The 21,619-nt window shown below is 30.0% G+C and overlaps 1 protein-coding gene across 3 annotated transcripts in view; it reads right to left on the reverse strand.

Annotated features, from left to right (window-relative positions):
• LOC107447981 (adenylate cyclase type 2) overlaps nt 1-21,619 on the reverse strand; it is a 95,352-nt gene that overhangs the window by 21,063 nt on the left and 52,670 nt on the right. For all 3 annotated transcript variants that reach the window (XM_071182191.1, XM_021144315.3, XM_016063040.3), the window contains exons 6-14: nt 19,889-20,034; nt 17,343-17,454; nt 13,634-13,761; nt 11,555-11,713; nt 9,865-10,000; nt 5,362-5,451; nt 5,215-5,273; nt 3,136-3,219; nt 503-670 (exon numbers count right to left, since the gene is read on the reverse strand). In XM_071182191.1, the coding sequence (XP_071038292.1) occupies nt 503-670; nt 3,136-3,219; nt 5,215-5,273; nt 5,362-5,451; nt 9,865-10,000; nt 11,555-11,713; nt 13,634-13,761; nt 17,343-17,454; nt 19,889-20,034 (1,082 nt within the window). The remainder of the gene's footprint in view (nt 1-502; nt 671-3,135; nt 3,220-5,214; nt 5,274-5,361; nt 5,452-9,864; nt 10,001-11,554; nt 11,714-13,633; nt 13,762-17,342; nt 17,455-19,888; nt 20,035-21,619) is intronic.

Raw genomic sequence — 21,619 nt, forward strand, 5'->3', positions numbered from 1 at the left:
ATATATATATATATATAACTTTCAGAAATTAATTTTTTTGTTGTTAATTAAAAAAACTTTCCGGGCAAAACAAATTTTGAGTATTTTCAAACATATAGAGAACATTGTTATAGCTAATATGAAACATTTGTTACAAGAAGTATAAAAGTTTGACTAAATAGTTATTTTAGTTTCAATGTAGTCGACTTCGTTGTAATGAATAATGGTATTCCTTACTGTAAATTAACTGTTATATTCAGCAATGAAAATCGTTGTCATGAGATGCATACAATATTAAGAAAATTAAGTAAAAAGAAACTTTCGTTCTCATTATTCGTCAAATTAGAAAGATTACGAAATGCTTTACTTTTGAAATAATGATGTAAATTAAATTTCAAAAGCGTATGTAAAAGAAAAAGAATCTAAAACAAGCTTTAGTTACAATTAATAAGCAACATTTGAATCTTAAATATTTATTAAAGATGTCCAATACAAAATATAGTTTGAAATTATTTTTGGTTACCTGGGTTTTACAAGACAACTGATAGTTGTTAGAACAAAAGCAGTAAAAAGCGTTGCTAATATGGAATATTTGAAAAGTGGATTTTTCTGCAACAGGAATGGTACTTCTACTGTTTTGTCTTTAAAGGTTAGAAGTAATGGCTGAATACCTTCTGGCTTAAGCCACTGGCTGGAATAGAAATAAGTTTTTTTAGTAGTAATACTACACAGAAAAAAAACTTTTATCTTTTTAATGTATACAAACCGGTAAAAAAGTGGTTTTTCAATTATTATTCTTACAATTATTTTTTTAATTTTTATGATAGTTAATCTTTCTCAAAACTTTTTCTGAGAGAAAAATGGAAATACCTCAGTTTCAAAGGGCCTGAAATTCTAAGCTGTGTTTAAATTTTAAACCATACTTACAATCTTGCTAAAAATTGTTTAGGACAGATAGCTAAAGCTATCCGTCCTCTTCAGTTAGATAGATAGCTTATAGCTAGATAACTGGTGGACCGGTACGTCATTTCATTTCTACTAATTTCAGTAATCGTGTGTCATTTATCAACTCAATATTCTGTATACTTCAAAGGCTGATTGCTGTGTATTTAAAAACTCCATACTTTAAGACTGACTGGTTAAATAGTGATTAATTAAATCTTATTATTTTTTAAACTTAGTAATTGTGAAAAGGGGAGTCAAAAGTCATAGGTACATATCCGTCATTTATGATTTTTGAGTTTCAGAGTTATCGAATTTCTAAAAAGTCGTTTATTTAACATTTGACTTCCCAAGAACTATTCGACCGATTTCATTCAAAATTTTGGGTTTTGCCAAATAACATGACATTTTTTAAAACAATGTCAAAATTTATGCTTTCTAGAAAATGTTGACAATTCTGCTTTCTACAAAATGCTGACAAAATTGTGAAAATCAATGAACAACTATTAGAAGACAGTTAATGAAGTAAACAATACTCTCATTTCTGTTATCAGCACATAATATAGGAAGAAAATAATGAAACATTTTAGTTTTGTCCTAGGTTCCCCTATATAAGTCAGGGACGGATCGAGAAATTTAAAGACCCAGCCCTGAGCTGCTCCTTTTTTGGGGTCCCTTTTACACAAATCTGAAGATTTTGCTTCTTATTTCCAAAATTAACAGTAAATAAGATCAAACGACTTACGAAGGAAAAATTTTACGCCCTCATGCTATTTTGAATTTTTTTTATCTCACTATTTATTTTCTAAAATAATAGAAGTAAAAGTTTCAATCGTTACAATGCTTAGCGGAGCAATGAAACTATTTTGAGAACTATAGGTTCACCCAACACTGTGTTATAATATTTGTAAAGAGACTAGGTGTTTCAAGATGGCGTTTTTTCCCACTCTCTATACTTTTCCTCTCGTCATAATTATGGTTTTGGCGAAAACTTGCTTTTTTATGACGGCAGTGGGGTTCAGTCAGAAGTTGTAATTTGCTTGCGTGGGGAAAAAGAGGAGTTGGAGGAAACGGAGAGAGGAAAAGTGTGGAAAGTGGAGAAATCACGTACCCTTGAGATACCTATTCTATTTAAAAAGAGTATAATGGATGGTGTTCTCAATATAAACGTAAACAATAACAATCTCGAGCTCAATACCTGCTCTAGTTCCGGTTAGAAAGCTTGCAACTGCTTTCTACAGCTTATTCTGTGAGGCGATATTTTCAAACGGATAATTTTGTTTTTAATAAAAGAAGTAAATAATATAATTTCTGAGCTCAAACCTGCTGCATTTCGTAAGATATTAATGCTGTTAAGTAATTCTGGTGAGTTTGAAGTGAAAATTTGTTTTAGTTATTTATAGATATATTGTTAAAAAAGGTGACATGGCTGCTAGATTTTAAATAACTCGCTTTTTTGGCAGTCCTGATTTGGCCTCTTTCCATTTGTTTATTACTGTTTGCTCTTGTTGCAAGCTGTGCACCATCTTACGTTAGTGTTAGCACCTTTAGCATTGCAAACACAAGCATTGTTAACATTGTAAACACAAGTAATAAATAATCAAATACCACGTTTGCAAGATTCTCAAAACACAATGATCACGTTGCGAGCCAAATGGCTTTAAAATACACCGGATACAGTTACCAGGAAGTATAGGCGGTATGGAGCTTGCAGCTTTCGCTAGTGTAGAAAACATCATCCATAGATTCTGCTGGTTAAAATTATAAAAAGAAGTGTTTAAAGTTAACCTTTTTATTGAAGAATTTTACTGTCATCCGATTACTTCTCTTGCTGTTCTGTCTAAAATTGAAATCGAAAGAGCTCGTAGAGACTTATTTGCGAGTCTAGCTTTTTTACTAGCACAAAATAATAAATCGCATTTTTTACTATACTGTAATTTTATCTTTTTTTAACTTAATATTTTTGTGTGTTAATCTTAAAATTCCAAAAATTGGACGAAATAAGAATACTGAAATCGTTTAAATTTCCATGAAAATGCATTAAGAAAATGCGACCCTTTGACTGGCCGGTACCACTAACTACTGAAAGTGAAATATTTCCTGAATAAATAGAGATATGAAATAAATGAAGTAATAATTGATGATTAATTGTAACAAGAAGTAATTCTTTATATGTCTTTCATGCATCAAGCCAAAAGTCTTTAAGAAACGTACTCTTTCTTACTTAGAGCCATAGCATCAATAGCACTTTCCATAAACTCATTTACTTGGCTCACCATCTGGCGAAATTGTAGGAGACTGTAAGAAAATGAATAAAATATTTATTTTTAATTTTAAAAATAGAATTGAATGGAATACTTTTAGTATCCTCGTCAAAAAGTATGCATATTGGGAGTTGCAAATGAATGCTTAAACACAAGAAAAACAAAAGCCAAATAGAAATCTGATTAATCACTATCAAGGAGGAGGGGTTTAAAAGCATCAAAACTTGTTTGATTACTGATTACTGAATAAAACTTCAAGATCTTTCTGACAATTGCCTCTCATCTCCTCACTGTTTCGTGGGGTAATTGAACTTGTTTTGATTGCTTTTAAACTCCTCTTTTTCAATAATGAAGGGGTTAGATAATAAAGGCGTTTTCTTTTCTTTCGCTTAAATGTTTTTGCAACCAAATATGTATATGTACTATTTTGACTTAGTTTTTTCAAAGAATTTTTAAAATACTGATTAAAGACAGGGATTATGGAATACTTTTTATACTTTGATAAGATTTATTAAGCTAATTATGAAGTAGATACCAAAGCTTCAAGCGTAATTAAAAATTAAGAATGTTATGAAAAGCTGCTGCTTTTTTTCTGGTTTAACACAATAAAAAACATTTATTATATATATAATGTTAATTTACTCCTTATTTGATAATTTTGCTTCTAATGAGACTTGGATAAATCAAGCACGTCATAGGCTTTGCGAATTAAGTCAGGAATGTGCGCTTTTCGTTTGACAAGAGAGCATAGTACGATAAAAGTACTTTTTGACCCAAAACCCTACGGATAGATGGCAGCACCGTGATGCTACTTTTCAATTTAGGCATAAATCTGAAGAGGAAAGTCCCTGTACACATGGTACTGATCAGCAACGGACCACAGGATTTTCGATTCCACAGATTTTACAAGCACGTATATCACGTGTACATATATCGGTGTGTCTTCACTGTGGTGAGGTTTTCGATTCTTTAATCAATGGGCTACATATTAAATGAACTTTAATATTAAAGTGTTTATGCAAATCAGTTTTATGTTACATTATTATAGATACTAGATTATTTTGTAAAAGTTCTTAGCCAAAGTGAATGATAATTTGTTTCTATGCAAGTGAGCTAAACATTTGTGCGATACATTCTCTACTTATGAAAACTTTTACATAAAATATTGCTTCATTTTGAATTAGAACTATATCTTATGAATTCTAATTTATTTTTATTATTTAGATAAGTAAAATAAATTTATATGAAAACAAACATCAGTTATCACCACGATGGATAGCCTATCAAAGTATACGGATTTGAGGCAATTGTAATTTTCAAATTTTGAACCATACTCAGACGATAAGTAAGCACCTGAGAGTAGCAGTCGCTCCGGGGATAGAGCAATGGGGTGACCCAAGTTCGGATCCCGACGGTGGCTGGTTAATACGAATTTTGCTCCAGGCTCACTTCAACCATAATGCTGACGTAAAATATCCACAGTGATAAACGGATCATGGGTTAAACTCCCCTTGCTATTAGGTTAACTCTGGGAGGTTTTTAATGTCGTCTCTCCATGTAAAGTAATTGCGAGTTAGTTCCATGAAAAAAATCCTCCATAAAGGTTAATTTGTCCCAGTGTTTGATCCAGGAGTTCTCTTGTCTTCTGAGTTGGATATGTGAACTTTGAAAGTCGTTCACTCAGAATAGGGTCGGTTGCTCAAAGCCGGTTATAAAAGGAAGTGAAAGTGAACACCTGAGTCAGTTAGAAGATTATTGAGTATAATCTACGTAAGGCAGAGAAAAACTATGAAAATCTATCACTATTTGCGAAAAGAGTGCGAAGAGTAAAAACTAAAATTTTGATGAATATGTGCTTTTTTAAATTATCGCTAGAATTTAATGTTCATAAATAAAGTTTTGTTCAAATTGATTTTTTAATAATTTTACGTTTGATTATTTAGAACAAAATGCAATTGATCCACAACGGATTTGTCATTATTTAATCTCTTACGCGTAAAAAAAGAGAAGTCTTTTTTAATTAAGATACCTGAAACCCAAAACAGTTCGTCTCCTTGATGATAGTACTTCTGTAGCTGAGGATAATTTCTGAAAAAAAAAGTTTTTTTTCCACATCAAATGAATATTGATAAAAAAGAATGTGAAGTAATACAAATAATGATTAATAACAACAAACCCTTTGAATTTTGGAATGTCTAAATGAAGAAGCTCTCCTCGAATGACTTGGGCTCCTGTCAGGATTAACAATGTACAGAGACGATTTTATCTAAAAACAAATTCTTGTATCATTAAATTTAGTATTAATTTACGTGTTGTGATAAAAGGAAATAAGTTATCAGACTTAGTTCTTGATTCAGATTAGAGTTTTTACATCTAGAAATGTTTCGACAAACAACTTCAAAATTGTCTGGACTAAGGTTGTGAACGAGAATGATAGAGGAATCGGTTGATACACTCGGCAAACATTGCCTTCACCAACCTTTGCTCATACCTTGGCTTCTTACACGAAAATATGATTATGAATTTGGTAAATTCAATAACAAAATATAGTAATAATATATGTTGAAATTTGATAAATGTGGTAAAATTTGGTAATTTGATCATGAGAACCTAGAGCTTGGCATGAAAACCATTTATTCGGTTAAATATACTTTTTAGTTTTGTATTTTTTACGAAATATGTGGTAATAAGAACTATAATTCTGAAAACCAAAATTACCGATAAACCGTTATCATATGAATGGAAAAATTGCTATATGAATGACTTAAATATTGTATGTTTTGTTTTCATAGCCTGAATTCAGTTTTTACAAGAATTCTTTTTTTCCTTGCAAATAAAAACAATTAAACTAGTAAAAGTTAAAGTTTTTAAAAGCTTATTATTTCCTAAAATATTTAACACTAATTTTGTGTGTAATGGATACTTTGATTAGTTAAGATTCCGTTCAGATAAAATATCTTGTCTATGTTTTTCTACGTAAATTCTTTTGAGAAATTTTTGTTTTATATCGGTGTTGTAAAATTTGGCTCTCAGCCAATCGCAGATGCGTATTACCTAGAATAGTACCCGTATATCTAGTAATACCCATAATATTACCAGTAGTATTACCACCTTTAGTGTTACCCGTATGTCGGACTAAACTACGTTTAGATATTACCTTTAATTTGAATAACTTTAGGACACCAGTTTAAACAACTGTCTTTTCACGTACAACAATTTTCTCATTGAATAAACAAAACTTTTTATTTAAATTAAATATTTTCTTATCAAATTGAAAATATGTAGTCTTTTGAAGAAAAAAAAAGGAGGGGAAAAAAAAACACTTTAGCAATTACTCCTATATAGCATTGAAAAAATTTCGACAGTTCCCGCCATTTTAAAACAGAGCCAGTAAAATATAATTTTAATTGTTTTGGAAATTAAGTACAATGGTCCACATACACCTTTTTCAGAAATAAAACTCTCATTTTAGACAGTTCAGCTATCCTTGAGCTATATATCCTTATTTCTGACACATATTCGAAATCACGTGATTTTTCATGAAACGCGAAATGTAGTGCGTCATCTCTAGATATTCTGATTCTAAAGAAATTTGCATAGTATGACGGGATGGTACAGACGCTGTGATGTTATATTTTCTACTCAAGTGTGTAATTGATATGTAGCGTCAAGCCTGACTCTTTTGAGAACATTCGTATTCTAAAAAAAGTGATATTAGTAATTTCTGCAATTTGACAAAATGTACTTTAGGGCAATTCCACGAAATTGTCAACTTTTAAGTGAAATTTTTTTTTTATGAATTGCATATTTTAATTTTAAAAATATGTTCAAAAATAGCCAAAGTCTACATATTACTGTTTAATTTTTGATAATTTTAAGTTTTTTGAATCTGGCAGCATTCTAAAGTAATCACATGGCTGACAAGTGAATTCTTCACATTTGTGCTCAAATTGTTTTCTTGAAAAATACTTATAAAATAAAAGAAATGTATCTTTCTTTTGCAATATTTTGATAAAAATATGCATATAGTACAAAATTTAAACATTTAAAACATAGCCTTTAAGTCATTTTAAGTTTAATATATTAAATAAAAGTAACTTTTTTTTGTGTCATTCCGTCACATGTTTTAGTATATTTTTTTAAATAGCAACTGCGTTTTTGAATGAAAATGTGTATATTTTGGAATATAAAGCAGATGTGGCATAAGAATCAATGAGAAATTGTAAAATTCTATGCATTTGATTATTAACTTCCAATAATTAGCGTGACGGAATGACACATCTTCGGCGATGGAATGACAAAACGAGTCCTTGAGAAGCTTAGTCAAAAACTAGGGAATTATTTTTTTTTCAATTAACCTAATGGCTAAAACAGCTGTTGAAAGACAGATAAAATGTTGAAAAAGACCAAGATCCCCATGATATGATGAAGAAAAAAAACAGAGAAAGAAAGGCAGAGAAGAAAGCTTCCGCGACAAAAGTTGGACTTAAAAAACTCAGAAGTGCAAACGCTGTTGTGCAGAGATTGTGTAAACAAAGAAAAAATCAAATTCTACCAATCTCTTCACATACAAATAATTTAAATTCCCTATACAAATTCCTGCAGAGTCTTGGTAAACCCAAAAAAAAAATTGTACACTCACCATAAAAAAAATTGTACACTCACTTCCAAAATCACCAATAGAGGTAAAAAAATTAATTCAGTCTTTATGTGAGAAGTATTTAACATCGAACTCAAAAGAAACTAAGTGAGAAAAGTAATGTTGATGAGCTGTTTAATTTGGTTAAAAAAATTTTACTGTCAAGATGATGTTAGTTACAAGCCCCCAAGTATGAAGGATTCAGTCATAATACAAACTCTGACAGAGTAACGAAGAGTGCAGATGCAATATATACTTATGGCCTTAAAAGAGGCTTTTCATAAAGAAGCATATATTGATGTAAAGTGTGTCTTATCTCATTTTTGTTCTTATTCTCATTTTTGTTAAGTGTATTTCATTAATACCTCACAGCACATGCACCTATAAATACCATGTAATTGTGATGTTGTTCTAAAAGGCCAAACAAGATGTTGGCTGCTGTAAAACGGCACATAATATGTAAAAGAATTTTATGATTTCATAAAGTCGAAGCAACAAATCGTTGAAGTTTTGTTTTTGTCCAGCTATTCTATTTAAGAGAGGGCAAAAGAGAATGACTTCAGCTAGACACTTGCTACATTAGCATTGCCAGGAACAAGAGACCTGCACTAGATGCTCATGTAGTTGAGAAGCGAATCATCAAAATTGGAATGCTTTCTAATTTTAACCAAAACCAAGTGTATGATTTGAAAAGCCACTGTTTTGAAGAGGAAATGGAAAATATGATTGAGGAGTATGCGGTCGGCTCTTTAATCATTGTCCCATACTGCGAAAAAAAAGAAGGCACATTTATATGCAGCGCAAATTACTTTGATAAACAAAGACGATTTAGATGTTAAAGTATTTAAAGAACATGGGACAAAAATTGATTTATGCATAAATTTCCTGAGAACGAAGATAAGATGTGACATTGGCAAGTTAGATATAAAACCTCTTCTGAGACAACCTAATTTTCAAATTGTTGAAATTTTAACTGATTCTTACGTAAATATTAATTCTGTTTATCTGTTACATTCTGTTTATCATTTACATATTAATAAAACATTTTTTAAATGAAGACTTTCTTCCACTAAACTTTTTGTCATTCCGTCACGGTCATTCCGTCACAGCAAATAGATGTTAATAACTGCTAGCCAACCTGAGGTTAATTTTCCAAATTCACAATTTACATTGCTTACACATTATACTAAAAGTAAAAAATAGTTCAGGAAAATAATAGTTGCAAAATTCACAGAAACTACCAGTTCTAAGCGGCATGCCGAAAGCTTGGTTGCCAAAATGTCATTCCGTCACACAAGTAAAAAGTTCATAAAATTAAAAATAAAAAAAATACAAAATTCTTTTTTTTTAGTTTATGAATCACATTATACCAATAATAATGATATGCATGAGAAAAAATCATGTTTATTTGAAATTAGATGCATAGAAACTTCAATTAATTGTCATCATGCAAGTCAAAATGTCATTCCGTCACATATGGAATTGCCCTTAAGGGAGATTTCCTATGAAATAATTTTATCAGAAAATGTCAGGAATTTAGAGAATCCAATTTCTTACAGTTTATTTAAAGGAACACAATTTTTTCCAAATATTACAAGTAAACGATATAAGAATTGTAAATTTACGTGAAATGAATGAATAAAAGAAAATCGATTATTTTATTATTTACTGCCTCATTTTATAGTTTTCAAGTAAGAGTCTTTATATACTTATTATGTTATTAGTATAGATGCAAAAAATGGCATCGATTGCGATTTTTTTTTTACTTCAAAAGCTCCGAGCCACTTTTAATAATATTTTTTATCCTAGAAACTTGTATCTTAAAACCTGGTATAAATGCGTGATATTCTGCACAATTTTATTCGGGAATTTTAAAAACAAGACTACAAATCCAGATATTTCTTTTCGATCACTTTATAAGTACGCACACTTTAGCGATGCAATGACTAAGCAACTTCTGTTTCTTGAAATCATGGGAAATAATAACCTAATTACTTTATTCCGTCGTAAAATTTCAAATGTATAAAAAAAGTTACTAACTGTTTTTTTCGGAGCAATGAAAAAAGTTTCCATATTAAGTTTATTTAAGTAATCATCCTTGATGTTTCCATTTCCTGGCTCAATCATGTATTCAGTTTGAAGTAAGTCTTTGGTGGCCTTGGTAATGTGAACACATCTGTTGAAGTAAAAATATTTCAAATGAGGAGGAGAATAACAACAGCATAGGTATGAAATGAAATAATTCGCAATGAATACCAAAAATGTTATAAAGAAGGAGAAAAAACGTATAGTCAGAACTATAAAAATATGGTAAAATTTACCGTGTTTCTGGTTCTACGGGAACACAAAAAAGCTCGGAAAGTTTTAACCGAAGCGGTAATAACTTTGATGAAATTAACAATGAAATATAATATTATAATAAGTGGTAAAATTTAGTCATAAAACTTAGTGATTTTATTACGATGCCTTAGATCATGGTATAAAAATCAGTTATTCGGTAAATTAACTTTTCAGTTTTGTATCTTTTACTAAATGTGTGGTAGTAAGAACTATGATTTTGGAAAACGAGAGTTTCGATATACCGTTACCATATAAACGCAAAAATTATCAAATGAATAATTTAAATATCGTTTGGCTTTATTAACCAGAATTACACATATATATTAACCAGAAATATTATTGCTATACAATATGGTAATTTTGCAAAAAAAAATTTCTCGTGTAGTTTTTAGAAAGATTACATCAGTAAGTCTTGTGAAACTCAAGCCCTCTAATATTTTTAATTTTTAACTATGGAATCTTTTGGAAATAATGGAAATTAATGGTTTATAGTTATTTTCAAAAACGGTAAAAAAATTTCTGGTCTTTTTTTAAAATTATTTTTAATAAAATTTGTAGATTTTTCCAAGGAAAAAATAATCAACGCAAGAATAAGCAATAAAGCAATTTATATGGAAAAATGAAATTAAAACTGCTAAAAATACTTTCTACTACAAAACTACTTTTATGTAACTTATGGGGACTGTTACCGGACTTATGGGATTTCAACGTTTTAATAATGAAACATTCTTTTACTAAGTACATACTTTGTTGAAAAGTAAAATTTTGTGTTCATCAAAAAATAGTTATGAAGTAACTAAATATCATATTTCTACATAAAAAGTATTAATAAAGAGAAACATCATTAATTATTTAAGAAAATTTTTAAGAAATCATTAATATATAATCATTAATAACTTCAAAAATTATTTAATTATTTGAAATTCAAGAGTGTAAATGCTTATAAAGTAGACCTTTTTATAAAGAAAGTTTGTTTCAAAAATTTACTTTTTACATTTAAATGTTAATTTTTAAATATGAGTTTACGTCAAAAGTGAAATTTTTTAAATTAAGAGCATTATTGTGTATTCAAATAAAAATATTTTTCTACTTAAAAAAATGGTTAAAAAAAACTATTAATACTAATATGTCCCTTAAAATAAGCATGAAATAAATATTTTTAATATTTTTAAAAAAGGGCTTTACAGTTTGCAAAAGAAAAGCTGACAGTATTTTATTTTCCAATTAAAAAGAGCATTAAAACTACCACAGAGGATATACGACTCTTGAGTTGGAATTCCCTTGCCGTTGGGCTAACAGTGGGAGGTCTTTATGATTTTCCTCTCCATGTAATGCAAATGATTTCTACAATCACTTTTTTTTCTGAAAAATAAATAAATAAATTTCTTACCCTGGCCTTCCTGATTGTTCCATTTTACTGGCTATGGTAACATCCCTAGACCATATATCAAACTGCCATTTTCGAAGCCCTAATAAGCCACTCAGAACATTGCCACTGTGCACCCCGATTCTCATGTCCACGTTTACTTTCGTCTCTTCTCGAAAATTTCTGAAAAGGGAAGTGAACTATTTATAGTCAAATATAAATGCGCTTTATATTTATCAAGAAAATTTTTTTTCCAATCCCCACCTGTGTTAACATTCGTCAATTCAGGCATTTACAGGACAGTTTCGTTGGCCTCTCTTTCAGGGGCACCATATTAGGTGGGCCAACGTTGCTCCCACAGTAAGGACAGATAGTACATAGAGATGGAAAGAGCATCCATACCTTGCCCGGGATTCGAACCCAGAACCTTTCTGATGCAAGGTCATGCAGTTCCCTAACCCCCACACAGGCCGGTCGTCACAAGTCAAGAAAAATTAGTTTTGATAAATTTTTTACTTTAAAATTTTTTCTTGCATTTATAAATTGATTACACTAGAGATCAATTTTTTATTTGCTGCACGAAATTTTTTAGCGGATTTAGATATTTTCCGTTGATTTCAAATCTGCAAACGGCTTCTCGCTCAAAGCAACAGATTTTTAATAAATAAAATTTTTAGTCTATTTTTTGTCAAAATGTACTAGTTTAAAAGCATTATATATAGCTGGGGATCTCGTAACTGTTGCGACAAACTTGTAGGAGAGTTAGGACTCATTATCAGGATTACAATTGCAGGGGAACCCATGCCCACAAATATCGCTTCCCTATTATGAACTGCTTCCGCACGTTCTTCTGAACAGGCCATTATAGGGAAGCGCCCCTAGCCGTGTACGACGTCATTTCCGGGTATGGATTCCTGTGCAATTTTAATCCTAGTGATGTACTCTAACTCCCCTAGAAATTCACCGCAACAGTTACGAGACCCCCGGCTATATGTAATGCTTTCAAACTCGTACATTTTGACATAAAATAGATTAAAAATCTTATTTAAAAATAATATGTAGCTTTAGGAGCTAAACTAATTTCAGATTTGAAATTTCCATACCCGAATTATGCAAGATCAAGTATTTGTATACATGCAAAAAAATTTTTTTTCCCCGGTGTCCAGACCGTCGTCCTTCGTACAGCTCTAGTGCGACGTAAATTAACTACAACAACAACAATACATTTTAACGAAATAATTTTTTAAAAGATTTGATTCGATTTTGTTCATTTACGTCGCACTAGAGCTGCACAATGGGCTATTGGCGACGGTCTGGGAAACATCCCTGAGGATGATCCACCGGCATGCCATCACAATTTTGATCCTCTGCAGAGGGGATGGCACCCCCGCTTCGGTAGCCCGACGACCTGCAAGCGAAGTCGAAAATTTTACCGTAGAACAGTTTAACGAGGACTAATACCGCACACCCTCGGTCCCTACGCATACTGATCCAAGTGGTCACCCACCCGCACACTGACCGCAGCCATTGATGCTTAACTTCTGTGATCTGCAGGGAACCGTGTCTTAACAATCAGTCCATTGCGGGATCAGAAGATGACAGAGGATTTCTCTTCGGTGTCTGTTGCGTTGTCTTAATGAAAAATGATATTTTTTTTGGATTGACCAAATTGGTTTGAAATTTTGGTTTGAATATTTATTGCTGCTGTTGTTGTTCATTTACGTCACACTAGAGCTTCGCAATGGGCTATGGTTTAGATATTTGGTTTGAAAATAATATGAAAGTTAAGTGAATCGCTTGCAGAACTTATTCACAATTATTTGTTGATCACATTATTCAGCATTCTACTATCTAACCAGACACTTAACAATATCTTTTTCCCGATGCAAACGAATCGGGCACGAACGTTAGAAATACAAAAATAAAAAGAGTTTTTTTTTAATTGTAGTACATATTATTTGAATTTTTTAAACTATGAATTGGATCTATGTTGTGAATATCTGCTCATACTGCCTCTCTAAATTGTCACTGAACATGGAATTCCTGTTGGTTTTGTTTTCTTAACCTAGTGTCACAAAAAATGTCATCAGGTTAGGTACGAACCTTATGATGTTGATCATGTCGAGACCCATCTGGACACAGTGATCGGCGTGTAGTGGATCACTGTCGGGTATTCCACTTATGCAGTAATAGCAATCACCTAGAAGCTTTATTCTAAGACAGTGATTTCTCTGAGGAAGAGAACAAAAATGTGATTAATTTGCTATTACAAGAAATATTTTTGTCATATGATGTGAAAATTATCTAGGCCTATTTTAATCATATCCGAGATACAGAACTTATAATATTTAATGATGCTAAAAGTTATTTAGGTGAGTTTTAATCGTATTTTGAGTTACAGAACTTATATTTAATGATGCAAAAAGTTATTTAGGCCAACTTGAACTTTCTGAGATTAGGACCGCTTCTCCAAGAAAAAGAAAAAAAAAAGAAAAAGGAAGGGGGAATGAGTCACCTATAGGATGCTTAAAGATATCTGAGATGGAGGAATGTTCTCTGTAGTAAATCAATTGGTTGCACTTGAAGAAAATTTAGCTTTCTATTTCAACCCATATACTTTATATACTTTAGCATCCAAATAGAGTCTCTCTGCTGCCATCTAGTGTGGCAGAAACTAGACGTCCAAATTAACATGACCAACGGTATCTCACCCATTGTGGTGGTCCTGAAAGAGTGGATACCACCTCTGGAGAGCGCACTAGGTCTGCTCATCGGCAAGACCGATTGTGCAGCTCATTCGAGTAAAATGTTCGAAATAAAAATTGTTCGAAATAAAAATAAAAAATTCAACCCATATGTTGGTGACAATCACGGCGGTCCTTTTCCAGAGCCTTTCCAGGCAATATACAGCTTTTGTTGTTTTTCGGCGGGATTGTTTGTTACACAGCAAAAGCAAAATCAGGTCAAATTGAACAACATTCTCGGGTAGTCTTGTGTTGAGCTTATAATAAAATAACACCATCACCAATATTTTTCCATTCGTTTATGAAGAATGATCAATTTTTATTTAAAGAAAAAGAAGATTAATGGATGATGGAAATAACTTATTTAATTATTTATTTATTTCAATCTCATGTATACACGAGCTACAAGTAAATTAAGCACAACTATCAAATTTATTTTTAGTAACAGAAATAAAATTATTATTTTTAAAATTTTTACATGTTCAAATTATCATTTTAATAAAAATTGATGAAATTTCGGAAATTATAGGCAAAATATCCATAATATACTTATCAAGTATCTGATCCTAAAAGTATTTAAAAATGTTTATATATATATAATCTAGATAATAATTTTCATTGGCTCAAACTTTAATCATTATCATTAAGTCATTAAGGATTAGTTATTAAACATATTCTTAAATTCATTTAGTAAAAATATCTTTCTTAAATTTACTATTAATTTTTAATTTGAAATTTTCAGTGCTTTTCTTGTTTCCTAATTAATTTTAACAAAGTTCGTTATCAGATGTAAAAAATATACTTAATTCAATGATTGAAAATTTGATTTTATTTCTTACATTTGATTTTAAAATTAAATTAATATTAATGGGTACTCTTTTTAACGTATTTTTCACGGTCGACGAACATCCGGTTCATATTGTGAATTTACACATCTTTTGTTTTCAACTTTTATAGCATTTGTATTTTTACAAGACTCTAAGGACTATGGGACCTGTAATTCTTTTCTCCATTAAAAAACTAGCTTGCATTCATATTACATAGTATGTATTTTAAATCTTAAAATCCAATTTCAATATTCGATATATATAGAAAAAAAAATCATATTAGCGTGGTCATATTTGTGCAAATTTTACTTCACAAAAAAAAAAAAAAAAAAATCGAAAAATGATTCTTAAACACAGCTCCTTTTACTTCCTTTAGTGAATGAAAAAATTTATTTAACGTAAAATTTTGAAATCAATGGGTGCCTACACAACCTTTATGTAATTCACAGATTACTTTTTCCAGTTACAATGAGAATATTAATTAAAGATATAGTATAAGCAAATATTTTTGTAAAAATGTGCAGCAAATAAGAACATAAAAAAGTACAAAAACTGCTAAAAAAGGCATAACACAGTTTTTTTTACATCATCAAATCAATATTTTTGAAATAAAATTTTTCATTAATGAATTTTTTTGAAATAAAATTTTTCTACTTAAAAAAATCAAATTGCTGAAGTATTGACTTTGGTACAATTTGAGGAAAATATTCTGTAAACATAAATCGCAGCAGTATGCTATAAAATCATTGTAATCGATAAGTAGATAGAGATTTTATCGCATAGGAATTTACTACCTAATTTCATTATAAAAACAAGAATTTTTTATACGTAACATCTTTCGTTCTTTTTTTTCTTTTGTTATGAAAAAATTCGCACTTAGAAATGCTTGTAAACTAGGAAAATGATTGAAGCCCTACTCTTAAAATGGAAGCGCTAAATAATAAATTTATAAGCAATGTTTCGAAAAATTGCGAACATTTAGTTAGGCTTTGTGGTGCCCCCCTATCCTCTGGTGCCCTACGCACGTGCTTAGTTTGCTTAATGGTCAATCCGGCCTCGACTGTAATTGCCTCTCGTGGAGGCAATTACAACTATTGATTTTGAATGAAGTTTGTTTTTCTTTTTAGTCACACGTGTTCAGATACTTATTGGTAGATAGTGTATTCAATGATGTTAAAAGTCATCTAGGCAAAATTTAATCACATCTTCATATCCGAAATGCATATAACTTATATTAAATGATGTTAAAAGAAATCTAGATCAATTTTAATCATATCCGAGATACAGAGTTTATATTCAATATGTAGAACGTCATTTAGGCCAATTTTAATCACATCCAAGATGCACGACTTATATTCGATGATGTTAAATAGTTCTTTCAAAGTAAATAAGTAAAAATAAAGTTAAGTAGTCATGAGTATTTTCGGGAAACTGCTGAAGAAAGCAGTCTTTCAGGCAAAACTCAAGTTCAATAAAATATGCTTTATAGCTCTAAATATAAGGCAAAATTAGGAACTTTAGCTACTAGCTAGTGACTTGTTATAGCACTTTTAGCGGTGGCGGCTTCTTACATGTATATAATTTTCTTCTAAAATTTAAAACGTTTAAAAGAAATTGTTGATATTAATAATGCAAAGCATTTTTTTTTGAAGCGTTTCTCAAAACATAGCTAACTCTCATTTCTAAATTGAAGAAAAAATTTTATAAAGCAGGAAAGTAATTTTCAGAATATTATAAAACATTCAAAATTCTATATTTATTAAAAAAATAATAATAAAATGCACACGGTGTGCATTTTTGGTGATCGGTTGACGACTGGCAGACAATTTTTTAATCGCTCTCAGTTGCGTTCAATTGTTTCGTGGGCTTTGACGAACGCTCATTTTGCCTTATAGTTCTTAAAGTTGTTAATTCAGAACTTCAAAAAATGAAACTCGATTCTTTTAATTAACTCAAAAAATTGAAATTTTAATAATACTAATAACAGTTAAGTAAATAAATAAAGTAATAAATGATTTAATTAATAAATAAATTAAATAAAGCATGCATTATTGACTTTGATTAAAAAAATAAATACATAATTCTGATATAAGAAATAAAGATATATTCACATAAATATTCATTTTTTATGCATCTTGCTGCATTAAAGGATTAATCTTTTCTTTCAATTTTGTAACACGTTTTTTTTAAAATTATTAACTAAGAAAAATAAAAAATAACTAAGAAAGTATTTAGTTTTACCTCTGCACATTCATCAAATCTGCCGAATAATTCATTCAAAGTTTCAACCAATTCACTCACATTGAGTGATGCTGTCAAAGCAACCGAATTAACAATGTCTGCAAACAAAATGCTGAAAAGATAAACAAAACAAAAATATTAATATTAAAAAAAATCAACGAGTTTTTTTAATATTTATATTTTTTCTATTTATATTTCAAAATTTAAGGAAAGTTTTAATCGAAATTCGGATGAAGAAAAAAGTTTATTTTAAAAGTATAATTTATAATAGTATAAATTATTTCTTTTATTAAGATGGAAAGTTATTTTTATATTATTTCCCTTAGATCTTCTTAACTAATGTTAAAGTTGGAAAAAAAATACATTTTACGTCAAAATACAGAAATTGCAAAATACAAACATGCAGATTTACTTAAATTGCTGAAAAAAAAATTATTATTTTCCATAAGAACAAATTTTTTAATTTTGATTTTTTTTAAAATTCTTTTTAACCTTACGTATAATAATAAAATTTATAAGCCAAAATTAAAGTTTCAAATAATTCAAAATTATTTAATAATATGTGCAGGCGTTTTCCAGTGGATATTGAAAATTAGTGGGGGAAAAAAACACTTCAAAGTAAAAAATAAACTTTGAAAAAATAATTAAAAATAAGGACTAAGTGAAAGTGAGTATTAACATTAAAAAGTTAACATCAATCTTATCATTTATTTGAGACGTTTAATTGGTAATTAAAATGGACTTAGCTTGCCAAGCAGCTTTATTTAACTTTTTTAAGCCTAGACGAAAGATTGTTTGCTACTGAAGCCACTTAGTTTCTTAATATTCAAACCCAGTAGTTGAGACTTAATTGATCTGAGTCTAAAATGTGAGTACGCAAATAAATAATTTAGGCACGTTTGGGTCATCTCTCCGTTGTTGTCTCCCAGCCTATCATCTTCTACTTATCGTTTAAAAGGAATTAAATTGTGGTGACCTTATCCCGCAGAGTCCATAAGACAAAAAAATAAGACGATTCGCTCCACGAAGCAGCCGAGCTCAGAATGAGAGCCAAGTAATACGGAATCTTAGGTACAAGGCCTAGAGCCAAGCCAGGCATAGAGCACTACAGCCACGCCGACAGGCGAAGAACTGTGAGCAGTCCAGCTCCAAATCCAAACTCACAGGGTGGCATCACCCAACTGATTGCAGGCGCGCGGCCAACACTGGGCAGACAGCAGGGAAACACCCACTATCCCGTGTCCCACTGAGCTGTCCTCAATTTGGGAAGCCCCCGAACCATTTTTATTATTATTAATAATAATGAAATAATTACAAAGCAGTTAAATAAAAATTTAGAAAATTGAAACAGAAGAGGCATCTGGAGTGCCATTGGATGGCTCACAAAAGATGGGGAAAGTTAAATTCTAAATGCCTATAGGGCCAGGTAGTCCCTGAGTGTTTTCAAGGGTAGTTTGAAAAGAATCATGGGCCATAATGGGTAGGGGAATAATGTAATAATAATGGGGATGAAATAATATAAACTAGGAGGCTCTGCCCCGTGCTCGCTAACGCTCGCCAACCCCCGAGAATTGCTACGCAATCCTATGTGGTTCACGCCGTGAACCATGGCTCACTGCGCTCGCTCGCCAATGAACACAATGTTCTAGCACAAAGACATAGTATATTATCATCAAAGACATAGTATTTTATCATCAAAGACATAGTATTGTACTTATGTAGAAGAATTCTATCAATGTTCTTATTGGCTTTTAAAAAAGTATATTAGCTATTTAGATTGTACATGGTGAAAAAATCAAAACATTAGCTAAATGAGAAACATATTAGCAAAATAAATTATCAAATATTGCAGTTACTCACCTAAATTCAACTAAATGTGTATAATAAATTAGTTAATGCTAGAAATTCTGAAAGTTTTAGAAAAAAATTTTATTATTTAAAAATATAAACTTTAAACCCTAACTTTTCCTGGTGAGATAATAACCCTCAAAAAGTCTTTCATTTTCAAGAACACAAAAATTTGTTTTATCGCCAAATGAAATATTTTTTGGTGATCAGCATTATTGAAATCAATTTCTATATTAATTAACATTTGTGATAAAGTACATAACATTTTAGAACAAAATAAGGATGTTTTACATACAATAAATTAAAATGCATGGCTGTTAGCATTACCCGAGAAATACTAAGCTGATTTTCTCAAAAGTCTGATCTTGTGACTTATTTATAGTCATGGAGAAGGCCAGCCTAATTAATTCCTAATTGAGTTTAAATTAAATATTATCATGTTTTTAGGGCATGAATCTGATTTGATCAACCTGATAATGCTCACTCTGGTTATTGTTTCCGTTTTTAAAAGCGCTATATGTTGAGCCACCTCATGTGACATTTGCCATGTGACATTTTTAGCAGCAATCATTGGTCGATTTTCTAATGTTACCATTCGGGGAGTTGTAATGAGGCTTTTTTTTGGTGCCGTGTAAGAGAAATATATATATATAGATGTTGAGATTAAGAATTAATTGGAGAAAAAAAAAACCGCTCACCTTACATTTCTGTGTTTTTCCACAAAGAGTTCTGTGAAAGGTCTTTGAGGCATGGGTGTGAGATGAATCCGACGTATGACATCTCGTATACATTCTTTTACCTGTACTGAAATATGTTTGGGAAGAACACTCAACAGGAGACGATCCTATAACGTTCACATTGCATTCATTGAAATAATGTAACACTTTATTACGATTTTTAAATGGAAAATTGTTTTACTTATTAGAAAATTGAAATCAAATCATTTATTTTGGATTCATAATCTGAAGAAACTTTAATTTGAAATTAATATATAACAATTTTCTTAGATTATAATCTTTATTTCTCACAGTTCAGTAAAGAAAAAAGAGCTGAATGATTAACCAATTGCCCTGAAACATTAGTTTTACTTAATGTTCTGTTAATTAACTAAGTTAACTAACGTAGAAAATACTATTCTTATGTCATTTTATGATTCATTTACTGTTGATATTTTCGCACTTACTTTAATTTTTACATTTCTACGCGTAGAAAAAAAAAATTCTGGTATAACTACCGTACTGAAATTTTTGGCAAAAAATCATTCTGTTCAATAAAACTAAAATATACAGTATTTGAATCATTCATTTGGTAATTTTTCCGTTTATATAGTAACGGTTTATCAGAAATTCGGGTTTTAAAAAATATAGTTCTTATTATCACGTATTTAGTAAAAGATGCAAAGCTAAAAAATAAATGCAATCGATTAAATGGTTTTTATTTCTTGCTCTAAGGTATCATTATAAAACTACCAAATTTCACCACATTTATCTAATTTTATTACATATTATAATACTACATTTTGTAGCTACTTTTACTAAAACCATTAAAAAAGCGCTTCGGTAGTATTACAGAGCTTTTTGGTGTTCCCATACAGCCAGAAACACTACAAATTTTACCATATTTTGGTAATTTTAACAATATTTTTTCTCAATGTACTGTAGATTATATAGTTAAAAACAAGCAGAGTTAAAAACCTTGCCTTATTGTGAAGTGTTCCAAGACCTTGAACTATATATTTTTAAAATCTTTTATTTTTATACAATATCTTTTTCAAACAAATTCTTAAACAATTACAAATAGACAAAAACAAATAACCAATAAGCACAAAAACACTAACTTATACTTTTCTTCTACATGAAATAAATTCCCTAAAACAAAAAATCTTTTTTGTGCTAACGACCCTTCTATTATTTAAAATCTAACATTTCTCTTAACAGAAGCTGCGTAAAACTTACTTATTCCTTTTCCCGTAACTTCTCGACAGTAGAAAAAAGTAATTCGGGTCTAGGCTATTTTCAATTTAATTAATTGATTATAATTTTTATTAGAAAATAATTAATATAATAAAAAATATTAACATAAAAATTAAAATTTTTTTGATAAAAATAATTATAAAAAATTGAATTATAATATATAAATATATGTACATCTTTTCTATCTACCTAATGTCGTTTATAAAATTAAAATATTACTAACATTTGGTGAAAAATGTTTGAGAATAGTTTGAAAATTATTATTATTAACATAAGTATTTTCGTTTCTATTTTTCGCTAAAATATTTCTACCAATTGATTTAAAAAATCAATTATAATATTTCTGATGAATATTAAAAAAATTTTATATTTTCTAAAATTAAGGAAATTAAATATTGAAATATAATAGCAATTCTTTGAAAATTTGTTTGGAATCGTGACGGTTGAATTCAAATG

The sequence above is a fragment of the Parasteatoda tepidariorum genome, chromosome 1 (assembly GCF_043381705.1).
Source record: "Parasteatoda tepidariorum isolate YZ-2023 chromosome 1, CAS_Ptep_4.0, whole genome shotgun sequence".
Lineage (NCBI taxonomy): Eukaryota > Metazoa > Arthropoda > Arachnida > Araneae > Theridiidae > Parasteatoda > Parasteatoda tepidariorum.